Source organism: Condylostylus longicornis, unplaced genomic scaffold, assembly GCF_029603195.1.
Source record: "Condylostylus longicornis isolate FDR11 unplaced genomic scaffold, ASM2960319v2 ptg000005l, whole genome shotgun sequence".
NCBI lineage: Eukaryota > Metazoa > Arthropoda > Insecta > Diptera > Dolichopodidae > Condylostylus > Condylostylus longicornis.
The window spans coordinates 5,810,702-5,835,880 of NW_026577974.1; the positions used below are offsets into that span (position 1 = coordinate 5,810,702).

At 23.7% G+C, this 25,179-nt stretch overlaps 3 protein-coding genes across 7 annotated transcripts; 1 reads left to right on the top strand and 2 right to left on the bottom strand.

Annotated features, from left to right (window-relative positions):
• Positions 1-634: 634 nt before the first annotated feature.
• On the bottom strand, positions 635-3,047 carry LOC129616116 (uncharacterized). 3 transcript variants are annotated; one of them, XM_055531604.1, is made up of 8 exons: positions 2,786-3,047; positions 2,352-2,719; positions 2,121-2,295; positions 1,879-2,055; positions 1,718-1,797; positions 1,159-1,627; positions 902-1,093; positions 635-824 (listed from the first exon to the last, which is right to left on the bottom strand). In XM_055531604.1, the coding sequence occupies exons 1-8, from the start codon at positions 2,979-2,981 to the stop codon at positions 646-648; spliced, it is 1,836 nt and encodes a 611-aa protein (XP_055387579.1). In that variant the 5' UTR covers positions 2,982-3,047; the 3' UTR covers positions 635-645. The 3 variants fall into 3 exon arrangements, with proteins under 3 accessions (XP_055387579.1, XP_055387571.1, XP_055387566.1); XM_055531596.1 differs by having other exon boundaries at positions 1,159-1,452; positions 1,510-1,627; positions 1,718-2,055; XM_055531591.1 differs by having other exon boundaries at positions 1,718-2,055.
• Positions 3,048-4,092: 1,045 nt separating this feature from the next.
• Positions 4,093-5,668, bottom strand: LOC129616064 (iron-sulfur protein NUBPL). Its single transcript, XM_055531524.1, has 5 exons — positions 5,523-5,668; positions 5,317-5,461; positions 4,918-5,124; positions 4,775-4,861; positions 4,093-4,698 (listed from the first exon to the last, which is right to left on the bottom strand). Exons 1-5 carry the CDS (start codon positions 5,562-5,564, stop codon positions 4,283-4,285), a joined length of 897 nt encoding a protein of 298 aa, XP_055387499.1. The 5' UTR covers positions 5,565-5,668; the 3' UTR covers positions 4,093-4,282.
• Positions 5,669-6,739: 1,071 nt separating this feature from the next.
• LOC129615393 (putative uncharacterized protein DDB_G0282133) lies at positions 6,740-19,121 on the top strand. 3 transcript variants are annotated; one of them, XM_055530587.1, is made up of 5 exons: positions 6,740-7,152; positions 15,884-16,134; positions 16,206-16,403; positions 16,469-16,627; positions 16,781-19,121. In XM_055530587.1, the coding sequence occupies exons 2-5, from the start codon at positions 15,889-15,891 to the stop codon at positions 19,088-19,090; spliced, it is 2,913 nt and encodes a 970-aa protein (XP_055386562.1). In that variant the 5' UTR covers positions 6,740-7,152; positions 15,884-15,888; the 3' UTR covers positions 19,091-19,121. The 3 variants fall into 3 exon arrangements, with proteins under 3 accessions (XP_055386562.1, XP_055386555.1, XP_055386544.1); XM_055530580.1 differs by having other exon boundaries at positions 6,741-7,152; positions 15,887-16,134; XM_055530569.1 differs by lacking the exon at positions 6,740-7,152 and adding an exon at positions 14,575-14,704.
• Positions 19,122-25,179: the final 6,058 nt, after the last annotated feature.

The window sequence follows — 25,179 nt, forward strand, 5'->3', positions numbered from 1 at the left end:
TTTGGTATAGTTTTTAATTTTAACACTTTTATTAATTGTAATTTAATTGAAATAAAAAAAAAAATTTATGAACTTTACAAGAAAAAGAGAAAAAAGAAAAAAACAAATTACAATATTTGTAAATCTACTTATGTTAAAATAAATATATTTCTTTTTAATGAATATTTAATTAAAAAAAAAAATTGAATTTGAATTTAATTCATTTTAAGTTTCTTTTTTGTTAAGTAAATTAATTTTATATTTTAAAGCTTTTTGAAACAAATACAGACAATTTTCATTTAAATTCCACACATTTTATAAAATAATAAAAAATATATTTTAAATCTATTTTGATATCCAGTTTCATGGAATTTGTCTACTATCAAAGTTATCAAATTAGTTTTTGATTAACAATATTCTTAACTTTATACATTTACTTCAATTTCTTTAATGAACTTATACATAATTTGTAATACACTTCAATTAACATAAAAACAAAATTTATTCTTAACTCTTTTACAAACAAATAAAAAGATACATAAATACATACGTATACAATATTATAAAAAAAAAAAATGATTCTTCAAAGTACATATTGCGTTTATTTTGTTATTAAAATTTTCACAAAATTTCTTGCTTTTATTATAAAATATGAAATAATATATTTTACGATTTTTCATTGATTAAAAAACAAATAGTTTGTAAAATTTTTTCTATATAACATGTATATTGATGTTTAATAGTATTCTGAAATATTTCAAATGAATAGATATGATCTCGAACAAAATTTTTTATTTTCCAAATACCGGTTTTTAATGGTTTATCATCAGTATAATAATTTAAACCTAAAAACAAAAATTATATTATTATATAACAAAATGTAAATGATTTGAATTTAATTGCCGGTCTTATTTATTTTTACCTCTTTTATTAAATTCATTTTGAATTTCAAAATCTTTTTCTAATATTACTTTATCAATACGTCTTAATTTATCATAAATTCCTTCTTCTCTACATATTTGATGAGATGATATTGAATTATAATAAACTTTACTACACCATATTATATTACCAATATCATTAAAACCGACTAATGCTTTAATAGAAGTATTCTCTAAAATAAAATTTTAATATTAAAATTTAATTCAAATATATTTTAAATATGTATGTATAATGTACCTTTATCATGTTTAGAATTATTTTTTTCTATTGAAAATTCAAATAATTCAATAATTAAACAAAAACTTTCTCCATGTCTTTTTGATGGCCAATTATTTCCCGTATATAAAATTGAATGTAGAATTGATAAAAATATATCAAAACTATATGATATTTCTTCTTCTGTCATATTAAATAATACTGACATTCTTAAAAAATTTAAATTTGTTCTTATATGAACCATTAAGATTGTTATAAATTCTTCGATGGGAATTTTATTTAGATATTCAATTTTACATAATTCATTTTCTGATTCTATATAATTATTTGTTTTTTTAATTAATTTTTTAAATATATCCAAATTTTTAATACCAGTCCAACATTCTAATTTAATTGGTGTATTTAAAGTTTCATAAAAATATTTTGTTGATTTATTATTCAAAATAGATAATTGCAATTTAACATCATTTAAAATATCAGATGAATCAGTCTAAATTAAAATATAAAAAGCATAAATTTTCGAAATTACTATTAATTAACTTTATGAATTTTCAAGATCATTTTAATAAGTAAAGTTTACCTGTATCCCAATATCTTGCATAGCTAAAAAATCTTCCTCACCTTGCATCGCAAAATCAGAATCACAATCATTCGATATATCTGAAATAAATTTTTCATCTTCAAATTCATATTTAATTTTTTGTAGGCTAATAGGATTTTCTTCTATTCTATAATTTGTACATTCATTTTTTAAATCAAAACCATAAAAATCTGGACTAATTGATCTATTATATATTTTTGTAGCGTTTTCGTTAATCTCTTCAGGTTTGTTAATCACACAATTTTCTGATATTTTCATATTTACATCTTTAGTTGCAACTCTGTCTGAGAAGCTATGATCTTTTGATGAATATTTTACTACAATAAGTAAGTATACAGAATCAAAAAATGTTTATATATATAAAAACAATATTTTTACATACTCGGCGGAAAATTATATTCTTGAAAATGAGTTCCGCACATAAGTAAGTCATCCATTGTTTCACTATTTGCCAATAACATATTTGACCATTTATTATTAGATTCTGTTATACGGGGAATTTTGTAAAAAATATCGTCAGTCGATTCACACTTGACAACGCAACACTTTATTTCTTTCTAAAATAATTTGAGTTGATTTTTTAAAAGGAATTATTATAATAATTTTATATTACCTGCGAAGTTATAAGAGACATATTATTTGAATGTGGATCTTCTATATCTTCAAAATTGGTATTTTTTTCTTGAAGATATAAGATTTCAACACCAAGTTTTTCGGGTTTTATTACTGGTTCACTTACACTATTATTTTCTGGTTTTGATAAATCGAAACCATAAAAATCTGGACTGGGAGATCTATTATCAATACGTCTACTTGGGTAGCTGTACCTTAAAGGTTTTATTTTTAATTTTAATTTCTTTCTTATTTCAAAACTTCTTTCATTTGATGGTTTTGACGTATGATTTGTCTTTGTTTTCATTCCTTTTTCTATAGGCGGTAAATTCCTATCTGGTATTGAGTCTTCTTTAAGAGTATATTTTGCTAAAAAAAAATCAAATTAAATTGATAATTAAACTAACCACAAATACTAGTGATTTCGTGACTTACATCCGGAAAAGCTATTAATATTAAAATGGCCTGAACATACTAAAAAATCATCATTAACCTCGGTAGCAATTTGAAGAGCTTCTTTCCACTTATTTTGTAGTTCCATATCTTGAGGAAAATTGTATAAAATGCTTTCCATAAGTTTACATTTTTTGACACAACAACCTTTTTTATTTTGGAATATTTCTTTAGGCATTTCTTTACATAAAAAAATTGATAAAAATTTATGATATTTCAACAAAAATCTAACAGAAACTTTCGAAATAAAAACTTCTTCAGACTTTTGACGTTTAACAATATTTTGCAACTTCAATTTTAGACAGTTATAATAGCGTTTTGTTGTAACGGCAACACAAAAATCGACTGGATTTAGGGAAGAAAACCGTGTAAATACTAAAACGATAAAATCGAAAGTGGGTATAAAATAAAATGGAATGAAGGTGATAGTAAAAACAACAGAATTTTAAAAAAGAAATTTAAATGATGTTTCTACTCGAACCTTTTGATTTAATTCCCATTTCCATTACGCAATGGAATCTTAGAAAATGAGAATTTATAGCAGCTTTTTCTCTTATCGAAAGCGTAACGTGTGACTGACCACAGAACTTCTCAAATATACTCCAGTTTGACAGGTACGGAAAGTCTTAAATATTCCCACCAAATTTACTGAAGCCTATATCTATTTTATTATTACCCAGTTTATCGAATCTTTAAGACTAGGTAGACTTTTACCTAATATTATAGAAACCCAAAATAATTCGACTTTGTTTCACGTATCCAATTCCAGAATTACCGAAGCAGACGGGCCGGGCCACAACTGTAAAATTCTTTTGCAGCATGCGCATAATTTACGTTATGATCAAATCTTCAATACCGTTAAACACTGAAATTACAGCATTTAAGCTCTTATTTTTACTGTATTTCTGAATTTATTAATAACCTGCCTTAAAAATGATTAACCATAATAAAAACATACATAAGTATACAAACATATGTATGCGTATACTACATTGATACGCATGCATATTATGCGTATCAATGTAGTATACGCATACTACATTTAATTGTAGTATGCGTAATTTGGACGTAATTTGGAAATCAAATTTTTGACGTAATTTGGAAATCAAATTTTTAAACTGTATAAGATTTATGTACATCCGGTACATATTAGGTCCGCTCTTTAAATATTAAAACAAAAATGTCGAATTTGAGTTTTTTGATATAAAAAACAAAAAAAACTATTTGTACACATTAAATGGAAAATTTATTTTATAAAAAACTTTTATTTAGTAAAAAATCAGACAAATATGATTTAGCTTAGGATTATCTTAATTTTAGCTTCTATTCAGTTATTCGGTTTACAAAAATTAAAATTTAAAGGTACTTTAGGAAGTCGAAAAATTTTTGTATTTTTCTCTACCAAAAATAAAAGAAAAAAACAAAAAAAAAATTATTCTTCTTTTTTGCTCAAATTGAATTGAGAAAAAGTTTTTAACATCAGTCTACTTTTGCAGTTTGTTTTTTATGATTTTCTAAAAATGAGAAAATTTCCCTGCTTAAAACTTGTAAGCTTTTTGAATATTCTGAATCCGGTGATTTGACCGCAAGTGGTGTTCCACAATCACCACCTTCTGTAATCGCTTGATCTAATGGAATACTAACCAAAATTTTTACATTTAATTTATTTGCGAAGCTTTCAGTTACGTTACGAAATATTTGAATTTCATTTTTACAATTAGCACAAACAACATGTCTCATATTTTCGACCATACCAATTATTGGAACACCTAATCTTTTGTACATTTCTCCACCTCTTGTTGTTACTTCTAGAGCAGCAGTTTGTGGTGTACTAATTAAAATCACACCATCAATTGGTATATTTTGTGCCAATGATATATGAACATCACCCGTCCCTGTAATAAAAATTCATTTTTTTAATATTTCATTAAAATAAAATTAATATTTTAATTTTTCATTAAAATAACTAACCTGGCGGGGTATCAACAACAAGAATATCTAACGGAGCCCAAACTACACCACGAATTAATCTTTGAGTTGCAGACATTACCAAAGGTCCTAAAATTTTAAAATAATTAAATATGTGTGCCTAATTAAGTTTTTTTGATACATGCCTCTCCAAATTATTGCTCCAGTTTGTGAAAGCAACCCCATTGACATACATTTAACACCATAGTTTATTGGTGGTATCATAAAGTTCTGATCGTCCACCATTGGTTCTTCTGATATATTCATCATTAAAGGCACAGATGGCCCAAAAACATCTGCATCTAGAAGACCGACTTTTTTTCCTAATGCCGCCATTGTTACTGCAAGATTAACTAAAATTTAAGAAAAAAATTAAATCGTAATCATTGCAACATATTTGTATGAACAAATGTTTTTTGAACAAACGTTAAACTTTAGAGTTAAATATTAGTGAATTGGTATTATGTATTATAGTTATATATTATATATGTACATATACCACTAGTCATTTTTACTAATGTTAGATTTACATCTAAAAATTCTACCTGCAGTTGTTGATTTTCCAACTCCTCCTTTACCAGAGGCAACCACAATAATATTGTTTACACCAGGTATTGGAGCTTTTTTCGGTAATCCTCTTGTCATTAAATCGATTTGCTGTTGAGTTGGAGGTTTTGGACTAAAAGCCCTCTGAAAAATATAAAAATTTATTTTTATTTTTTTTTTCATTTTCCCTATTTAAGTTACTTACGAAACTGTTAAACATGTTAAATAAAATATTTTTCTGAATCATTTTTTCTTTTTTGTTTACATTCCAATTAAAAAACAAAATGTTTTTTTTTTTTTTAATTTTTATTTATTTTCTACGTCTTTAAATCACTGCCGCAAATAACAAAATATACATAAAAATATATTGCCATAAACATTGTATAAAAACTACACATGCCATATGACATTGACATATTTAAGGGCTGTAACAATTATATACCGATTTGTGTATTTGGATATGAACCCTATGAACAGTATTGAATACTTAATTTCATTTTTCCAGCTCTGTTTGAATGATACTAGTGGAAAGTAAACACAAAATGGAAAATAAAACATTTATTGCAAGAAATTTTAAAATACTTTTGTGAAACAGGATTTCCATAATTCATTCTTTTACTCTTTTTAAAAATTATTACCTGCTCGTGATTTCACATGAGTTGAAGAGAAACTATTTAATTTATTAGATCTCTTAAAATTATTATTTAAAATTTTATCACAATTTTTAATACTTTTAAGGTATTTGACTTTGGCTACTTTTAATACTTCTACTACTTGAACAATAACTTACTATGAAGCACTAATATCATTCTAGCGAGTAGCGTATGTACTAGTGGTTATGGCAACGCTTATTAAAGTAAAAAGTTAGTACGTTAATATAAATCTATAATTTTTGAATCTTTATGCTGGTTATTCTTGTTTGTTCATTTTCAAGAACGGTCGTTATTATCAATCAGAATTGAATAAATCATGTCGATTTTTTGACGCGATGAGAAGTTGGTTAAATTTATACTTTAAGTGGCGGCGAGCAAGGAAATCTAGCCTAAAGCTTCGAAAAAATTGTATTTTACATAAATAAATTTGTTTAATTATTCCAACTCTAAAATTTCAAGGTGAATTCATTAAGTATGTCGGTCGCGTTAAGACAATCTTACTTTAAAGACGCATTCATATCTCTCTCACAAAGGTTCATTATCTCAATTTTATTTTTTGTTTATAGTGTAGTGTAGAGCTATTGTTAAAAAATGAGTTGAAAACTGACATTTTATTTCTTACTTTATATTATTTGACATTTCTACATTGTCATCTGTGTGCGAAGAAAACTTCTGATTGAACGAAAGTCTCCAAAAATTAAGGGAAAAAATGGCTGCATAATATTTTTTTTTTTTTGTGGAGAACCGAAGTATTTTCATTTTTGAAAAAAGTATCTATAAAAAAATAAATACTAAATAAAAAACTGTGTTTTATTTGTGTGTTTTTACAAAAAAAAAAAAGAAAAAAAAAATATTAAAAATATTTAATGATAAAAAAAAGAAAATTTTGATTTTGTAAAAAAAATATTTGTTTTTTTTTTTCTTAATTTTTTTTTTTAAATAAAGAATAGAAAAAGAAAAAGTTTCTAAAATGCCACCACAGATAATTTGAAATTGTAAGCAACTTTTGAAATTGGAAAGAAAAAAATGATGGAATAAAAATTAAAAAAAAAGTACGCTTTTTTCCTTTTTGTGTTTTTTTTTGGTGATCTTGGGATTGATTACAGGTTTAAGTACCTAATTATTTTTTTTATATTAAAAAAGGACAGAGAAAAAAAACAAAGATAAAGGAGAATAAATTGGGTAAGTAAAAAATTTTTAATTTTTTTTTTTTGAAACTTGGTTTTGCAAGGATTTCCAATTTTTTTCGGAAATGAGATTGGAAGCAGTAGTAGCTCTTCTAGTTAATTGTTCTCTAATACCCATTAAAAATAATTAATGAGAAATTAATGAATGGTTCTTTAAAAATAAAATAAAATCAATTTAGAAATTTTTCTTCTTTATAAATTTTATTGCGTAATTTTTATTTTTAATAGTTTTGGATAATTTTTGAAAATATACTTATTTAAAACTATTAATTTTTAAAATTAAAAAAAAAATATGCGCCGACAAATTAAAAGCAAAAAAAAACAATGGGTGGAGCTTAAATTAAAACTCCGCCTACTTAAAAAAGAAACGCCCATTTTAAAATGGGGGGTGGGACTAAAAAAATTGTTTTTTTGCTTTTTGTGTACATACATACATACATGCAAACGTATACATACAATATTAAAATACACGAAGTGGACCCGGTAATTTAATAGTGGGTGGAGTTTTTTTTTTTTTTTGTAAATAAAACTCCGCCCTAATTTTTTTTTTTTGTTATGCTCTCAAAGATTGATTTTTTCCGATTTCTAAAATTTTGCGTTCTTAATTATTTATTTGAAATCTAGATTTCATTAAATTTTACTTTGATTTTCGGGAAATTTAAAAAAAGATTATTAAATTTGTTAAAAATAATGAGAAATTTTAATTAAAATTAAAAAAAAATTTAGAATGAATTTCATTTAGCGCATATGTTTTTAAAGTTTCGACGCAACAGTAGAGTTTTCTTTTTCTTATTTTTTTTTATAAATACAATGTGAACATATGCTTAAATAGTTAAATCAGTAAGCGTGTGTGTGTATATTTATATGAATAAATTGTGTAAATGTACGCATATATATATACACATATAAATGTGAAAATAGTATAGGTATGTGCATATGTGCTTAAGTGCGCATAAAATACCATACAAAAAAAAAATAAGAATTTTTTTTTCATAATTTTTTTTTTTTTTTAATAAACACAACATAAAAAAAAAGAGGGAAACAAGAATATATAAGGAAGGAGGTGGTATTATGCCCGGGAATAAAAATAATAAAGAAAATAAAATAGAAATGGGAAGCAAAGTCGAAAAACATATTCAAAAAATTTAATAAAAATAAATGTACATGTAATAATTATTTAAAAAAATAATAATTAAATCACAAACACATTTACATTTTGAAACTATGTTTGTACGTATATGCGCTTTCAAAAAAATAAAATATGTATAAAATATATATATAAATGTGTTGGTGTATTAAAAAAAATGTATGTAGGTATGTGAAAATATATGTATAAGTACACGTAACTTGATCAAATTTAAATATTTTGTATGTATTGCTAATATTGTAATCTTCCTTGTGTTAGTTATTTATGTATGGGTGTGTAGTTATATTTTCAAAATTCAAAAACTTTTCGGCCTTACTGCATTTGTTTTTTCTTCACTATAGATGTGGATACGTTAAGTTTGTTTGCAGTTAGAAATGCAATCACAGCATGTTTTTCTTCTTTTATGTCCAATTCCTGTTAAATTTTCAGTTCTGCAAGAGATCTGCCACAGAATTTGCTGTAAAAAAAAGTAGTGCCAATTTACTGTTGCTTATTTATTTGTCGTATCTCTTTTGTAATTACGTTAGTTTTGACATTTATTGTAAAAAGGTAAATATCCAGAATTATTTTTTCTATTCTGATACGTCATAGGAAAAATTTGATCAGTACAGTTGTTTTATCTAAGGCCGAGATCTTAGACTCAAACCTGAATCAAGCAAAAAAAAAATGGGTATTTCCCATAGTTCCAAATGCATGCAGTTTTTGTTTATCATTATCGTTATGTGCGTCATTAATCCCAATAGCCTATTTAACGCTAGATTTTGTTTGCGAAGAATAAACAAAGAAAATTACTTCATTTTCTTTACTTACTTCCGCGTTTTTTGCTATAAAACGAATTAAGTCGAACAAAAACTACGAAAAAGCAGCTGTAAATATTTCGAACAAAGATTTAGCTATCTAACGAATTGTAACTTACCCAATACAAATAAAAAATTATTAAAAATTATTATGCTCTGAAAAGTTATTTTAGTAGGGATACACAAATTCATGTGCTTACATACTGGACTGACTCAATGTTGAACCGAAAATGCTTAACAAATGCTCGTTACAATAAATATTACAACTAAGTAGCGAATAACATAATTGCCAAATTTTTGATGTACTTACTGGGAAACAATCAATATGAAACCATCGGTTCAATAGCGCTTGTTATTGATGTAAATCGTATAGTGATTTTATTTTGCTATTATTCCAAGCCTGCAGCACACTGTTTACCTTAAATTTTTAAGTCGTGAATATAATATTTCACGAATGAAATGATCTTTCATATGTTTTATTTGATATTTAAATATCAAATTATGAAACGTCATTAAATGTCAAATCAACTGACGGAGTGTAAACGGCTACATGACGCTATTTTTATAAGACGGCCATTTTTAGTCGTTTTAATTAACAAAAGTGTTTGAAACGTAATCTTGAAGAAAGTAGTTAACTAACAACATATCACATGATTTTTATAATGGGGTTCAGGAAGTCATCAAAAAAATTTACGCAACCTTTGTGTACGAATTAATTAAATAAAGTTCAATAAATAAAAATGTCGTGTTATGACATACATATGTGTGTATACAATAGAAATTAGTCGCTAATACAACGAAAACCAGATTAATTTTTAAGTTTACATTCCCATAATTTCAAAAAATTGTACATTTTTCCAATAGCAAATATCGATAAATAACAGTACAATAATACAATATAGCTAGACAAATGTACGAAAACATATTACGCCTTTGACAATTTTCGGTTATTAAATTTTATTTAAAATCTCAGGCTCTTTCGAAATTAAAATGAAAAACATTAAAAACACTAAATATATTTTGGAAAAACATTTGAAATTGACAATTTAGGGTGTCAATTTTTGACAGTATTCGAAAAGTTTTCCGATTGTGCTATCCGAAGAAGAAGTAATATTCGTATAGTTCGTAAATTTCTGCTATGCTAAATATTCGTAAAGTTCTGATACCATTTATATATATTCTTTGCTTAAGTAATTCGTTAAGCAAAAAAGTAATCAGTTAAGGGATCACTCAATTAATGTAACAAGCTGACAGTTTATTGTATACTTTTAACTTTGACAGAAGTGTGCACATGTTTGACAATTTCCGTATCTATTGCGTTCTTAAAATAGATATTTCATTTACAACTTAATGTATAGCTGCAAAATTTAGCAATTAACAGTTTAGTTATGTACTTACATAACTGATAACACAGTACCTATTACTGAATTTTTGATATTACTGCGTGCATATGACTTCTGCCAATTGTGACAATGACAGCAACTACAGATTTAAAAAATCTGTTATATAACTGAGAACATTTTTAAGATAAATCTTTTAATACTTGATTTTTAGGAACTTTCTTGGCTGTATGTAATGTGACATAGATATTATAAACTACACCAACAATTTAAAATCCCAAAATAACTTAATTTGTACATTAATATACCGTGAATTTAGGCTGTGCTAGCATGCATACATATGTATGTATATTTTTATATGAAACAATAGTATACATACAGTCATATAAGTATATTGTTTTCTTCGTGTTTCCACATTACTTTTCTTTATTAGGCATGGAGTTTGTGTGCTTATGTACATCTATGGATTACATCGCTATGCATAATATATAAAATATGTATGTAAGTATGCACGTGTGTACATTTTTTCCTGTTCAAACATTTTCCAACATCTAAAGTATTAATCTTTTTTCCAAATATGAATTTTTTTACTTCTGTTCCATTTACATATTTCATTTCACATGGAAAAATAAACCTTGTATAAAAAAAAAAATCTGTAATTTTATCTTTTCTATTCTTTTCCCTCATATCAAAAATCACAAAATGGCTGTTTGTTTCATGATAAATTTCAAGAACAGAAGAAAAATACAACAAGAACGAATGAAATAAAAACAAAATACAAGTTAAAAAAAAACAAGTATCAGAGAAAGAGAAATATAAACTTGCTTGTTTTGTTTGTCTTTTCTGTTTTTCATTTTTTATTTTTCTGTTTTATTTTTAAATTTTCCAAGCGCTATGAACCGCTTTTGAATAATATATTCGTGTTGTTATGCTTTTATTTCGTTTTTAATATTTTTTTTTTTACTATCTCACGATGTCAACAACGACAACACGGCAACGTCATTAGGTTTTGTACAGTACTGCAAAAAAGCATTATTTTTAAATATCACCAGTGTATAAAGCAGCAATTTAGAAGCGAATGAGTGAAAATATATCTGGCAGTACTGTTGTAATATTTTTTTTATATAACATGTTGTGTAGAAAATAATTTTTGTTTTGTAATGGGTCACGTTGTGATTAAAAAATTAAAAAAAAAATTAAACGTGATTAAGATGGATTGTCGACGTTGGCTTGCAATTGTTTGAATTTTTAATTGGTTTTTGATAGAAAATTAATTTTTGTCTGAAGAGTTACTTAATATAAGCTGAATTGTATATTATTGTGTAAATGAAAAACAATATACAATTCAGCTTATGAGGCTTAATTGCTGAATTGTACAGCAATATAGTAATATGGAAAATTTAAAGTCATGATTCATTTAGCGATTATTTTAGTCTGTGCATTTCTGTATTTCAATCCTGTGTTCTTTATTTCTGGATGAATCTGGATCAGCTTGCTGAATTGCATACTGACTGCTTTATTATTGCACAAAAGTAATAGAAATCGAAAAATTTGTAGCATTCGGCATTGAATGTCTGACACTAGAAAGATTCCGTGAAGGACTCTTTAAAATATTATTGAATTTGGTTATTTGTGATCTTGTAAAAGTTTCAATAATTTTAGATCATCTTAGGTACAAACTCAATGAGGGAATGAAGAATTTATTGGAAAAGGAGGTGTAAAATGTTATTGAATACGGAAAAAATTGATTTTTAAAAAATATATTTTTGTTAGCACTAAATTTCTAGCTTTATAATGAGAATTCGAAAATTTTTTTTTTAGTATTCTTTCAACTGACTTACTTTCGGAGCTTACTTATGTTTATGAACTTTAAAACTTTTTTAGTTAAAGTTGAAAACACTTGCACAAATAACAAACACATAGTGTCTGCATGCATGAATGTAAACTCTATGTTGTTATGTAGTTTAGATGAATGAAATATTGTAATGTCATCTCTATCATATTGTGTAAGCTCAAATAATATTTTGTTACTTAAATTTTTATTACCCTTATGAAATTATAACAAACCGCTTCTTAAAATGTTCCTTGAATGCAAAAAAAATCCGAAAAAATTAACTTAAATATTTTTATAATTTAAAAATAAAACAGAGTGATCGAAAAATGTAATGTTGTTTTGTCACCATCTACGTAGCGAGTTTCCAAATTAAAATATTCTCATGAAAGCATGTGCATCATTAAAATCTAACCTGAGTCTTAAATTAATCTAACCTGAGATTAAAATCATGAAAATCTAACTTAAATCTAAGGGAGACCTAAAGTTTTTGTGGAAACATGTTTAATGTGTGGAAAAAAAATGTTTTATAAAATCAAATTCGGAAATATTTTATTAATATCATTTATTCGATATTAATTTGTTGGATAATTTTGTCCTGCTAGATTAATTGTTTTATCGTAAAACTAAGATATGTATAAATACCCTAAAAATGAAAACAACATTATTGTAAATATCGATAAAAAAAACGGCAACTCTAATATATACAAAAATTAAATGAAGTGAGATAGCAACAACTTATTTGTAATCTTTTATGATTTAAAAAACTGTATTGTGCTTACTTATCGCATAAGGTTGCGATTCATTTCAGGGATGAATCTTTGATCATCTTCCAGCAAAAAATCCTATGGATGAGGAGAAAATGCAGATATACTGGTTTTCGAACTACAGCCTGTTGAAAAAAATCGCTCCCAGATTTTGCTTTCATGTAAAGAAATAGTAATAACTTCGGAGTCGTGCAACCAAGAGTTACTATTATATATTTGTGTTAAAGATAATTAATAGAATTTTATTCTTGTTTTCACAATCAATTATATTTGACCTTTAGTTTTTGAGAAAAAGTTACCTAAAAATGGAATTCTGGATTTTTTTCGAATTTTTTTTTTTTAAACACAAAAAATTTCTTGGAAATATAATATTTTCTTCAGCGTCCCATAGTTTTGCCATTAAAACCTATTAAATGAGTTTAAAATATATCTGAAAATTACCTGTTTCATATATTTAATGCAAGTTCAAAATATCGCCTCATATTATACCTGTTTAAATAATAAGGTCTAAAAAATCGATATTTCGATATTATTGCCCTAACCCATATAAAAAGGTAAAAACCAATATAAAAACTAAATTTTATTTATCAGTTTACTACAAACATTTTTTTTACATTATCAATAATCTCAGGTCTCAAATATGTATGGAGGTATGTTCACATGTAGGTAGAAGATAAAACGCAATTAAAAGAGAGACATGGACAATTTCAATTTTAATAATTTATTATTTATCACTATTTGCTGAATTTATTTTTATTTTGATATATAATTAAAAACACAAGCTTCTCTCACTGTTGCCAAATATTTTTCTTAATAATTTTTTTAATTTATTAATTCTCTTATATTTATCATAGCGTTTTGTTTATTGGATTTAAAAACGGCATTACGTCGAATCTTCTTAAATTAAGCTAAGAATTATTATACTATTATATAAGTACTCAGATACATGCATAATATATGTGTATCAAGTTTGTGGATAATGCTATATCTGGTTTTTAAAATACATAAGGACAATTAGGGAACAATATTTAATTCTCTTAGTTTTTTTTTTTTTTTGTTTGCACTAAATTTGTTGATTAAACTTTTGAAAATTTCAATAAAAAAGTAAAAAATAAGAAAATTCATGCGACTTGGCAACACCGTTCGAATTATACATTCACAAACCACAAGCCAAAAAATAATAAACTATTGACTATTGAGTATTTATTATGTTAACGTTTGTGCTGCTTGATACCTAGTTCAGTTAGTACATTCTTAACGCTTGTTTTGATATGACGTATTTTATGAATGTATTTTGTTTTTAATCTTTCGTTTTTACTGGCCTATTCGTTGCCGGAATTAAAATATATTTTTTTAAAGTGTAAAGATAAGCAAAATTCAACTACATAGTTTCAAAATTATTTTGTTCTCTTAGTCATCTGAGATATATTTTTGAGTAGTAAACAAAATTCACGGAATAAATACATATTTGTGTATGCATATGTTTGTGCGAGGAGAGAATAACATTTCGTAGTAGATTGTAAAGAATAAAAACAATTAAAGTAGTAGTAGAGAGTTAATTTTTGTTGAGTAATAAATAAATCTTGTTTAATTTTAACAAATTTTAAGAGTTTATTTGAATTTTTCATAAAAAAAAAATGGGCTGTCTTGAATACCTATCATACGGTAAGTATCAAAATTATTTTTAAAATAATTTGATTGTAATTTTAGTAACATTCAAAACATTGTTGAAGAAATTTTTAATAACTTTTATTAACTTTTTATTTGAAGTTATTAAAGTTCAGCTTTTTAGCCCATAAAACCGAAGATTTTCATTGATAAAAATATTAACAGTTTTAGTAATTCTCATATAAAATTTGTCTATTTTGTCTTTGTCATAAAATTTTTCAAATATTTTTACTATTTGCTAATATTTTTGCTAATCTACAAAATTATTATTTGTTCACAATCTCTTGTTTCACGAATTGCTTTGTTCTTACTTATTCATTAGTTTTTGAGAAATGTGTAACTAAATGGAGAGAAATACACACGTTTGTACAATTACAAAATAGTATACAATACTCAATATTTCAATTTCAATGAAAAGAATGAAAACGGAGAAAAAAGAGAAAGTATTTCAAAATAAAGTTAAATTTATCTCTATATTGAGAATTATTTTTTTTGAATACATACGTGGTATGTATTCAAAAAAAATAATTCTCATTTCACAACATTTGGGTGTACATAATATGTATTTTTCAACATTAATAAAATCAAACTGTATTGGCTCTTTGTTAATCTGTCTTACTAATAATTGATACTTTTCGAAAATACTAAATTATCAAATGTTAATAATCTAACAGGGATGTAATGTTAATGCAATAGGAATGAAATGTTAGCAGAATTATAAACATTGTCTTATCTTTAATTATTATGCCAAAATATTTTGTAAGCACATAAATACATATGTGACTTAATTGATATTGTAATTTAGGCTTAAAATTGTTGCTTCAAGTTGCGTATATGTTTTGGGATAGTGCTTGATGGCTTTGTGTTTTAATTGCCATATTTTCATCGGAATCGTGGTGAATTTAGTATTAAAACCATATTATTGCAATTATTGAATATTTACCAGCATTAGTTACTATTAAGTGATATGAATTTATTTAAATACATACATATGCATATATGTATTTATGTAATTACATATATATATAGATGTTATAATATATAATGATTTTTAATGGGTATTTAAGATTGTTTTAATAACAGTTTTTAAAAATTTTTATATATTCAATTAAAATACACAACACAAAAAATTAAAAACTAATCAGTACTAAATTATTTATTTTTCTTTTATTTCAGTAGAAATGGATGATAGCGATGATTCAGTAAATAATATGGTATCAAATTTACCATTATTATTTGCTAATGGTTATCCAACATCTTTAGAAAAAATTACTGAAACACAAATACAGAAATTTATACCATTCATGGTTCAATGTTCTTTAGGAAATATAAATGTACCGGGTAAAGAAGAATATAATGAACCGGAATGGTGGCCTGAAGATATCGAATTTTCAATACCTATAACAAGACCAAAAAAGTTCCAAGGAGTGAGTTTTTATATAAAGTTTTTGTTTTTTTTATTTTCTGTTGTTCAATATAAATTTTATTTTTGTTGTAGGATTGGTTACACAAAATGAAGGAAATTGTTAAAATTTGTTATCAATTTCATAAAAGTATATTTTTATTACGTTTTTGTAATGATTTGGCAGCATATGAACATACCTGGTTACGTTTTATTAATAATCATAATTCAACAACATCTTTATATGATAGACGAAGTAATAAATTGCTAGTAACATTCCGAAATGAAAATATGGTATGTTGGAGAAGGCTTTTAAAATTGAATATTATATTTATAATATCTTTTAATATTATTTTAAGACTTATGATCAGCCACCGCAAAAACGAAAGTGTTTACTTCAACAGAAAGCACGAACACAAAATGATAATCAACAGCAGCAGATGGTAGAACCGGCGCTTTTTGATATATACCTATGTGATAATTGTGACGCTGAATTATATTCTTATGAAGCCAACAAAGTAAGTGCAACATTTACTATTCAAAGAATTTTTTTTTAAATAATGTGAATTTCGGCTAATATTGTACTATTAATTTTTAAACATAATAAAATTTTATGTTTTGCAAAACAATTTGAATTAAAATAAATAGTAATAAATTATTTTTTTTTTTAGGAGCATGAAAAAATTTGTACATCTTATGATGATGATGATGTAATTTTATGTAATCCGGTTCAACAAGAATGTGAAGCATATAACAATTCAACGAGATCTTCGGCAGCTAATTTAGCTGATACTACTAATAATGCGGTACCCACCCATATAGAAGCAGTTATTGATAGTGAAGAACTACGTAAAGATTTTTTATTAAATTTTCAATTATGTTTCAAAAGATCTTCAGAGAGTGCATCATCACTTTCATCAACAATACATCAAAATTCTAATAGCGAAGATAGTTGCTATAGCAATCATAATATACATAAATTTGATAGTACTAGTATTGATAATGATAGTAATAACAATAATAATAACAAAAATATTAGAAACAGTAAGAACAACAGTAATAGTAATAATAACGATAATAATAATAATGATAATTACAATAGCATAAACAAATCTAATAATGTTAGTAATAACAAATTAACCAAAGAATCTAACATTCCCAGAAAGCCTGGGAGGCCTTGTGTTAATGCTTTTACTGATAATTTTATTGACTATCGGGATAAAAAAACTAAAATAACAAGAAATAATCGGACAATTTACGCTTTGGCAAGATGCCCAAACATTCCATTTTCATCACCAGCTGGACAATTGCTTATACGGACGTTTAGATCTTATATTAATAAAGAATATTTAACAGAACGTTTGGATAGACTTGAAAGATTTTGTGCTACGCCAGTTTTACAAAAAAGTTGTCCACGGCCAACAAAATTTTTTGGTAGACAACGTTATTCATCAATACATAGTTTTAACTGTACCTATAAAAAACCACAAGAATATTCAACACACAAGTATACATTTCCCCGTAGGCAGTACTATAGTCAATACCGCATCGATAGCTTAAAGTTCCTAAATGATTTAATATTGAAAAAACGCTGCCGGCCAATTACAGTAAGATTGAGAAAAATTACTGATAATGATATAAAAAGAAAAAGGAGATCATCGTTTAGTAGTTGTAGTAGTAATTCAATTATCAATTCAGATTTAAATATAAAACTTATACGTGATCAGTCACACGGATCACCAAAATGGAAAATAACGCATCATCAAGAAAACAACAGCGATCAGAAAGGACAACAAATTTTGCAGCTTGAGCAACATGAATTACGAAAACAGCAACGTCAAAAACATAATGCTGAAAAACTAATAATAGTAGATACAATAGATTTATGCTCATCGGATGAAGAATTAGAACGTGAGTCCTCGGACATTAAATCAAAAATATATATTAATGGCGGTTTATCTTTAGCGCACTATGGTGACGTACAATTAGATGCTCAATGTAATTTATCAAATAGTAATGAACTTGAACTTGATATTAATGAAAATGAAGAAGATGATGATATTCTTCAAATAGTTGAAGAATGCCCAGCACAACCCGATCATCTTATGGAACCTTTACAATTTAATATATTTGCAAACTCTAAGAGACCTAAATTTGAAGTGCAAAAAATATTACACAAATTAAATAATGCAAATGAAATAACTGTAACACCAGTTAAGAAAATTTTAGATCCTTTATCAATTAGTTCATTAGAACCATCTAGTAATATAATTTTGTCAGGAGCATCAATAGCAAATTCAATTTCATCGAATATTATTGAAGAAATTCGTAAGCAAAATAAATTCGAAGCGAATTTTTTATCATCAAATATTACAAATTCAACAAAACCATTACAACCTTCTGTGTTTTTATTTTCTAATTATACAGCGAATTCAAATGGATCTAGCCATGCAAATTCAACAACAATGATTCTACAACAACAAATTAATAGCGATTTAAATAGTAACAGCAATAATCAAGAAAATTTAATTGATCTTTCTACAAATAATTTACATAAAAGTAAAAATTCAGAAGATATTTGGTTGCCAAATAATAATATTAGTAATATCAGTAACAATAACAATAATAATAATAGTAACAATAGTAATAATTACAACAATAATAACAGTAATTATAACAATTATATTACAAATAACAATAATAACAATCACAATAACAATAGTATAATAACATCATCTACTAGCTTTAATCCTTCATCAAATCATATTAGACAAAATATGAATCCAATTGTAACAAATTCATCATTAATAACAAATTCAACATCGCAGTTACATAATTCAAATATTACTACACCAGTTGCAAATGTTACAACAAATAAATTATTGCAATTGCAACAATTAATGCAATATGTTGACAACAATGATGTTATCAATAAAATTAGTTCGCCAAATAGAACGTTGTCTATTGATCTAACTTTATAAATTATATACTATGTATTAGTTTTTCTTTTTTTTTTTTAATTAATTATAATTTAATTATTAAATATTTTTTTTTTTTAATTTTATTTATACAAATAATAATGAGGAAATCGCTATATTAGTGAATTTGACAAATTAGAAGTTGTAAGAAATTTGTAATGATATTAGTTTTGATTTAATAGTTATGGAGATAATTTTCTATTTGCATTATTTTAATTTTAAAGCTTAACTTGTTTTTATACAAAAAATAAATCTACTGTTTAAGTCGTGGGTTGATTAAAATTCAATTTTATTTTTTTGAATTGTTTCACGATATGATGGAAAATTTTATAAAACTAAATTTTTAAAAATTCTATAAATTTGATAATCAATTTGAAAAGTTGAATATAAAACGTTGTTTTTGTCAATTCGTTGTTTGAATTTTTATTTTTTATACCCGTAATATATATTTAGATTTATAAAATAGTAATATTAAAGAAGTTCACATTTCATTAAATGCAAATTATTTGCAAACATTTATTTTATATCTTTAAAATTGAAAATTTTTACTTTTAAAACTTTCTCGATTTTTCATCTATGTGCGTATAAATAATGGGTAGGAATATAAAATTGTTGAAGGTACTTAAAAAAGTTGTAAAGTAAGCGTACTTAGAAAGTTAAACGATTTTATACTTTGATTTTAAAGTATCAACTTTCGGATTCAAAATTAAATATAGTAAAAATATAATAGGAATTTATACATTTCATTTTAAAGAAACTTAATTTTCTTGTTATAAACTGAAATTATTAGTTTTAAAATGAAAAATCAAAAATGATCATTGTATTATTCCAACAAAATTTAACAGAATTAAGTATAAAAAAGTAAAAATTAAAATAATTTATTTTATTTAATTATGAATGATCAAAAAAAAATTTTCAAAATAAATATTCTTCATTTTTTTTCACTTCTAAAACACAGAAAGTATTTAAAATAATAAAGAGCATTAATTAATTATAATTAATTTCACTTTAATAAATTAAAGTAATTAAAATTTTTTTACTAATTTCAGTAAATTCTTTTAGAATGTAAAATAAAGAACCTTTATATTATGAAGAGTTTTAATGATAAAAGATAAAATTATTATTTGTTATTGCTCAAACTAGAATTTTATTAAAAATTTACTTAATCTATATTTACTTAATCTATATAAACAGATCTATTTAATAGTGCTGTAGAAAGGTAATGAGGAAAATGTTGGTCTTTTTTCAGAAAATTAAAATTTTTAAAACTATGTGGTATACTAATTAAAATTGATATATTAAAAATCTAATACTATTTTGATTTGAATTTAAGTAAATTATAGAAATCTAATATTTCCTTCATTTAAAGAAATATTTTGAAGGCAAATAATGAGTCAAATTAAAAAAAAAACAAAAAAATAATCTCCATAATTATTTGCATTAATTAATTTATAGAACGAAATAAACTTTATAAATTAGTAACGTTTTCATGGCTTCAAAATTGTGCTAATATTGTTTATTACACAATTCAGCAATTAAAATTTATAAACTAAATTTTTTTAATTAATATCATATTAACTGCAATTTTGAAGTCAGCAATTTTGTTAAGATAGCTAGTTTTTTAATTTAATAGTTTCTAATCTGGCTGAGAAAAGAAAGAACAAAAAAGAAACACAAAGTATAAAAAGAATAATTTGATATAATAATATTATTTATTTGTTTTTTTTTTTTTTAAATATTTTATATTAGCTTGTTTTTAAATAATTTTTTAATCATAATATTTTTTTCCATTATTGTTACATACTTTTGTTTATACATATATTACATATAACAACGCATATACAGAATATATTAGTAAAAAATAATTTCGAAATTGCTTTAATACTATAATTGCTAAACAATTCAGCAATTACAATTAGGTAGCTGAATTGTGTATTAATTATTTAATTACAATTTTTGAGCTTGACATAAAAAAATGAAACAAAAATTTCTAATTTTTTTTTTTTTATAATTTGTTATTTTTAATATTTATTATAGTACTTTAAAAGTATTTATGCACATTATATTCATATTCAAAAAAAAAAATATATAAATATTGATTTGTTGATTAGAAAACAAAAATTATATCCGTGATTTCAAAAATGCGCTCACATCATGAAATTTATAAAGTATCACATTAATAAAGGTTTTGTAAAATCTCTTTAAAAAAAAAAAAATAATAAAAGCAAAGAGCTTCAAATGGGTTTTTAAATTTTGCAATTATGGATAAAATTTTGTTATATCCTTAAAAAAATGTATTAGCATAGAACTTAATATGTCATATCATAATGAAATAAAAAAAATCTTTTGGAGAATTTCTTTACAATATTATAATACAAAATCATAATATTGTAATATTTGATGCACAATTATAAACTTTTCTACATTTAGTTTTTTTTTTAAAAATTTTTAGAATTTTACATATTTTGATTTCTGTTAGCCAAATCGCATTAATAATATTTTAATGACACATATTTGTTTGACAAAATTTACTGAATTATGCAATTAAAAACTGCACTGCATTATGGAACACAAGCTGAACGATGAATTAAATTCGTATATAGCATTTATTTCTTCCATGCAACAATTTAAAATGAAAATAATTGCACTTTTTTCAACAATTCGCTTAGATCAAGTGTTAGCAATCACGTCATACGGGCGTGGTAACATGGAATATTAAATTCCATCAATAATAATTAACAGAGAGATTAGAAATAACAAGACTGAATACATACATACATTAATATTATAATTCAAGCTATTGAATGAAATAAAAAGCATTTTTTTTATTATGTATGAAAATTTCTGGTTAAAAATCAACCTGCTAATATTCAAACATTAAAATAGTCTAAAAATTATATTAATTTTTCGATATATTAAATCCTAAGTTTATATTTTAGTTATATTGTTTTTTTTTTTTGTCTTAATATTTAAATTAAAAATTTTGACTATCAACTCTACGTGACTTCAAAATTCCAATAATACTGTATTGGTACATAAATTAACTTAAGTGGTGTGTGTAGTAATTACAATTTTGCTGGAAATTTGAAGTCAGAATTTAAAAAAAATAAATATATTTTTTAAAATGACAAATGCATGTATGTGCAAAATAATAAATTCTCCAAAATGATCTGAAAAATATAAACTGGATAAAAATAAAAATTGTATATTTTGATTAGTTTTAGTGAAAAAAAAATGTGTTAGTGATAAAATAGAATTTTTACTATCATTTTTTTTTTTAATTTTTCATAATATTTTCATTTAGTTATTTATTTCAATCTTAAAAAATTTATTTGTATTGAATTATTAATGAATTTTAACAAATATTTCTCCTCTTCTATTTCTTAAAAAAAAAAATTTGAATAAATTAAAATAATTAAAATTTATTATAAATCAATTGAGGTTTTTTTTTTGTAAATCAATTGACACCTACTAATCAAATCAAAATTATAGTAGTTTTGATATAACGCTTGCGATATGTCAGATAATATGTCAGCTAATTTGAAAGATAAATAATTATTTTCTTAAATAATTAAATACATATTTTAAAATCTGTTAAAATATTGAAAAATATTAATCAATAATTTGAAAAGAAAATTTTGTTTTTTGAATAACATAAAATATTTTTATAAAATAAGGGAGTCCATCTAAATGCAGATCTAATGTCAAATTGACTTATACAGTAATAAAAACAGTATTGGTGAATAAGTCAAATTGTCGTTAAATCTGATAGATTCTCTAATTTATAAACAATTTTCTTTACTTCATGATTTAAATAACTATTAAAAAATAATTTATTCCAAGTGTACAAAATTAGGGTACATTTTTTACAGTCATAATTCAAAATAATTGAATTTAATTCTGTATTTTTATTAAAATTTAAAATTATTTTTCTCATAAAATTATTTTTTTTTTTTTTTTGATTCTGAATTGAATAATATGCATTGTACATATATAATCTTTTATATACATACATATGATAAATATAAAATGTTCAATTAAAACTATAAGTATGTATGCAATATTGCGTTGTAAACGTTTATAAAAAGATTTGTGAAAAACATACAACATAAGTTATAAAATTAAAAAAAAAAAATAATTATTTATATGTCAGAATAATATTGAAAATTTTGACCTGAAATTACAGAAAACGAAAAAGACTCGTACACAGGTAAAATGATAGTTTATTAAAGATGAAAAAATTGCGATTTTATACGTGTTCTTATGAATTTTTAAAAAGAGAAACTTTTGTCGAAACATAGACGAAAATATAAATAAATAAATAAATGAAAATAAATGAAAATCAGCAAACTAAAGTATATTTGTGCAAACGTCAAGTTGAGTTGAATTAAAATGTCAAATTAATGAGAGTTTTAATATGTTTGAAGTTCTGTATTGCAATTTTAATTTCAAAATTGCAATAAAATTTGTTACACAATTTCACCAATAACAAGCTGAATTACAATTATCTCACAAGTCTTGACTCCCAAAATGCAGTAGTATAATATTAATACATAATTCAGGGTATAAGTTTGTATTTCTGAATTATGTATTAACACCATATTACTGCAGTTTGAAAGTCAAGAATCTTCCTTGAATTATTTTTTAAGTACTGTATTACTGCAATTTTGAAGACAGGGAATTGTAACATCTAGTTATATTTTTCGTCTTCTGTAACAAGGGCATTTATAAAAAGAAAAAAATATCAAAAATGTATAAAAAATAACATTTTTTTTGTTTTAAAGCAATTTAATTATATCAACATTAAATTTGATAATATTGGAAAACAATTTATAAAAATATGATATAAGAATATTTTTATTGATAAATTTGATAAAAATTTTTTTTTTTTTGTAAATAGCTTTGATGTTTCATAAATTCATTTTTTATTAATTAAAAATAAATTAATAATAATTCATTATTTATTCATACATACTTTGTTTTTCATTGCAATTTTTATTTTATTTTGAAATGAAATATTTAATTTTTATATAAGCACTTTTTAATAAATAAAAAACAATTAATTAATAAAAATATAATAAATATTTTTATTCTTTGTAAATAATAATATTACAAAAACAAAAAAAAAAAAATTTTATTATGTAAATTATTTTTAATTTTTTCTTTAACAAATTTAGGAAATATATTTAATTATAAAATTTATATATTTTGTGTTATTATCTTTAAAATTATCGTTAAAATTCTTTGAGTTCCAAAATGCAGTAATATTATAATTGAATGCAATTTAAAATTGTGTGATTAGAGTGAATTCATTGATTCATTTTTCATTTGAATTAAATTTAATTACAGTAGTATTTGCATTTTGAAATTTTACAAATACATTAATAAATTAAAAAAAGAAAAAAAAATGAAACTACATACATTTAATTAATATTAATAATATTAATATCAAAATTAAATATGTAATAATAAAAATAAATAATTATAGAGAATAGGTTAGAAAATTATAACATTAAAATAAACAAAAAAAAAAAAATGCAAGTTTTTCTATTTGTGTAAAACTTAAAAAGAAAATGAAATTCAATAAAAAATAAGGGACATACAAAAATTTAAAAAGGGCTGCATAAAATCAATGCAAAAAATTAAAAAAAAAAAACAAAAAAAAAAATTAAAAAAAAAAAGAACAAAAATAAAAATATCTTATGAAAAATCAAAAAATTTAATTTTAATTTATTGTTTTTACAATTATTTCGAATCAATTCATTAATCAAATTATTGGTAAATTGGTGCTGATTTTTTCAAACAGGTCTTTCAATCGGGAAATTCGATGTGGGAGTCGGTTTTTCTATATAAAAACAAATCTGATAAATTTGTTAATATTTTGGATAAATCGTGTAACAAACCAAAGAGTTTTATATTAACTCTTATTAAAAAAAAACAAGATAATTTAATTGTATTATAATTTTCCATTATAATATTCTTGATTTTCATATATAAAATGATTTTTATTTTCAATACCACAAATTCAATAGACAATCAAATTTATAAAATGTATATAATTAAAAATGAAATATTTGAAATAATAGTTAATT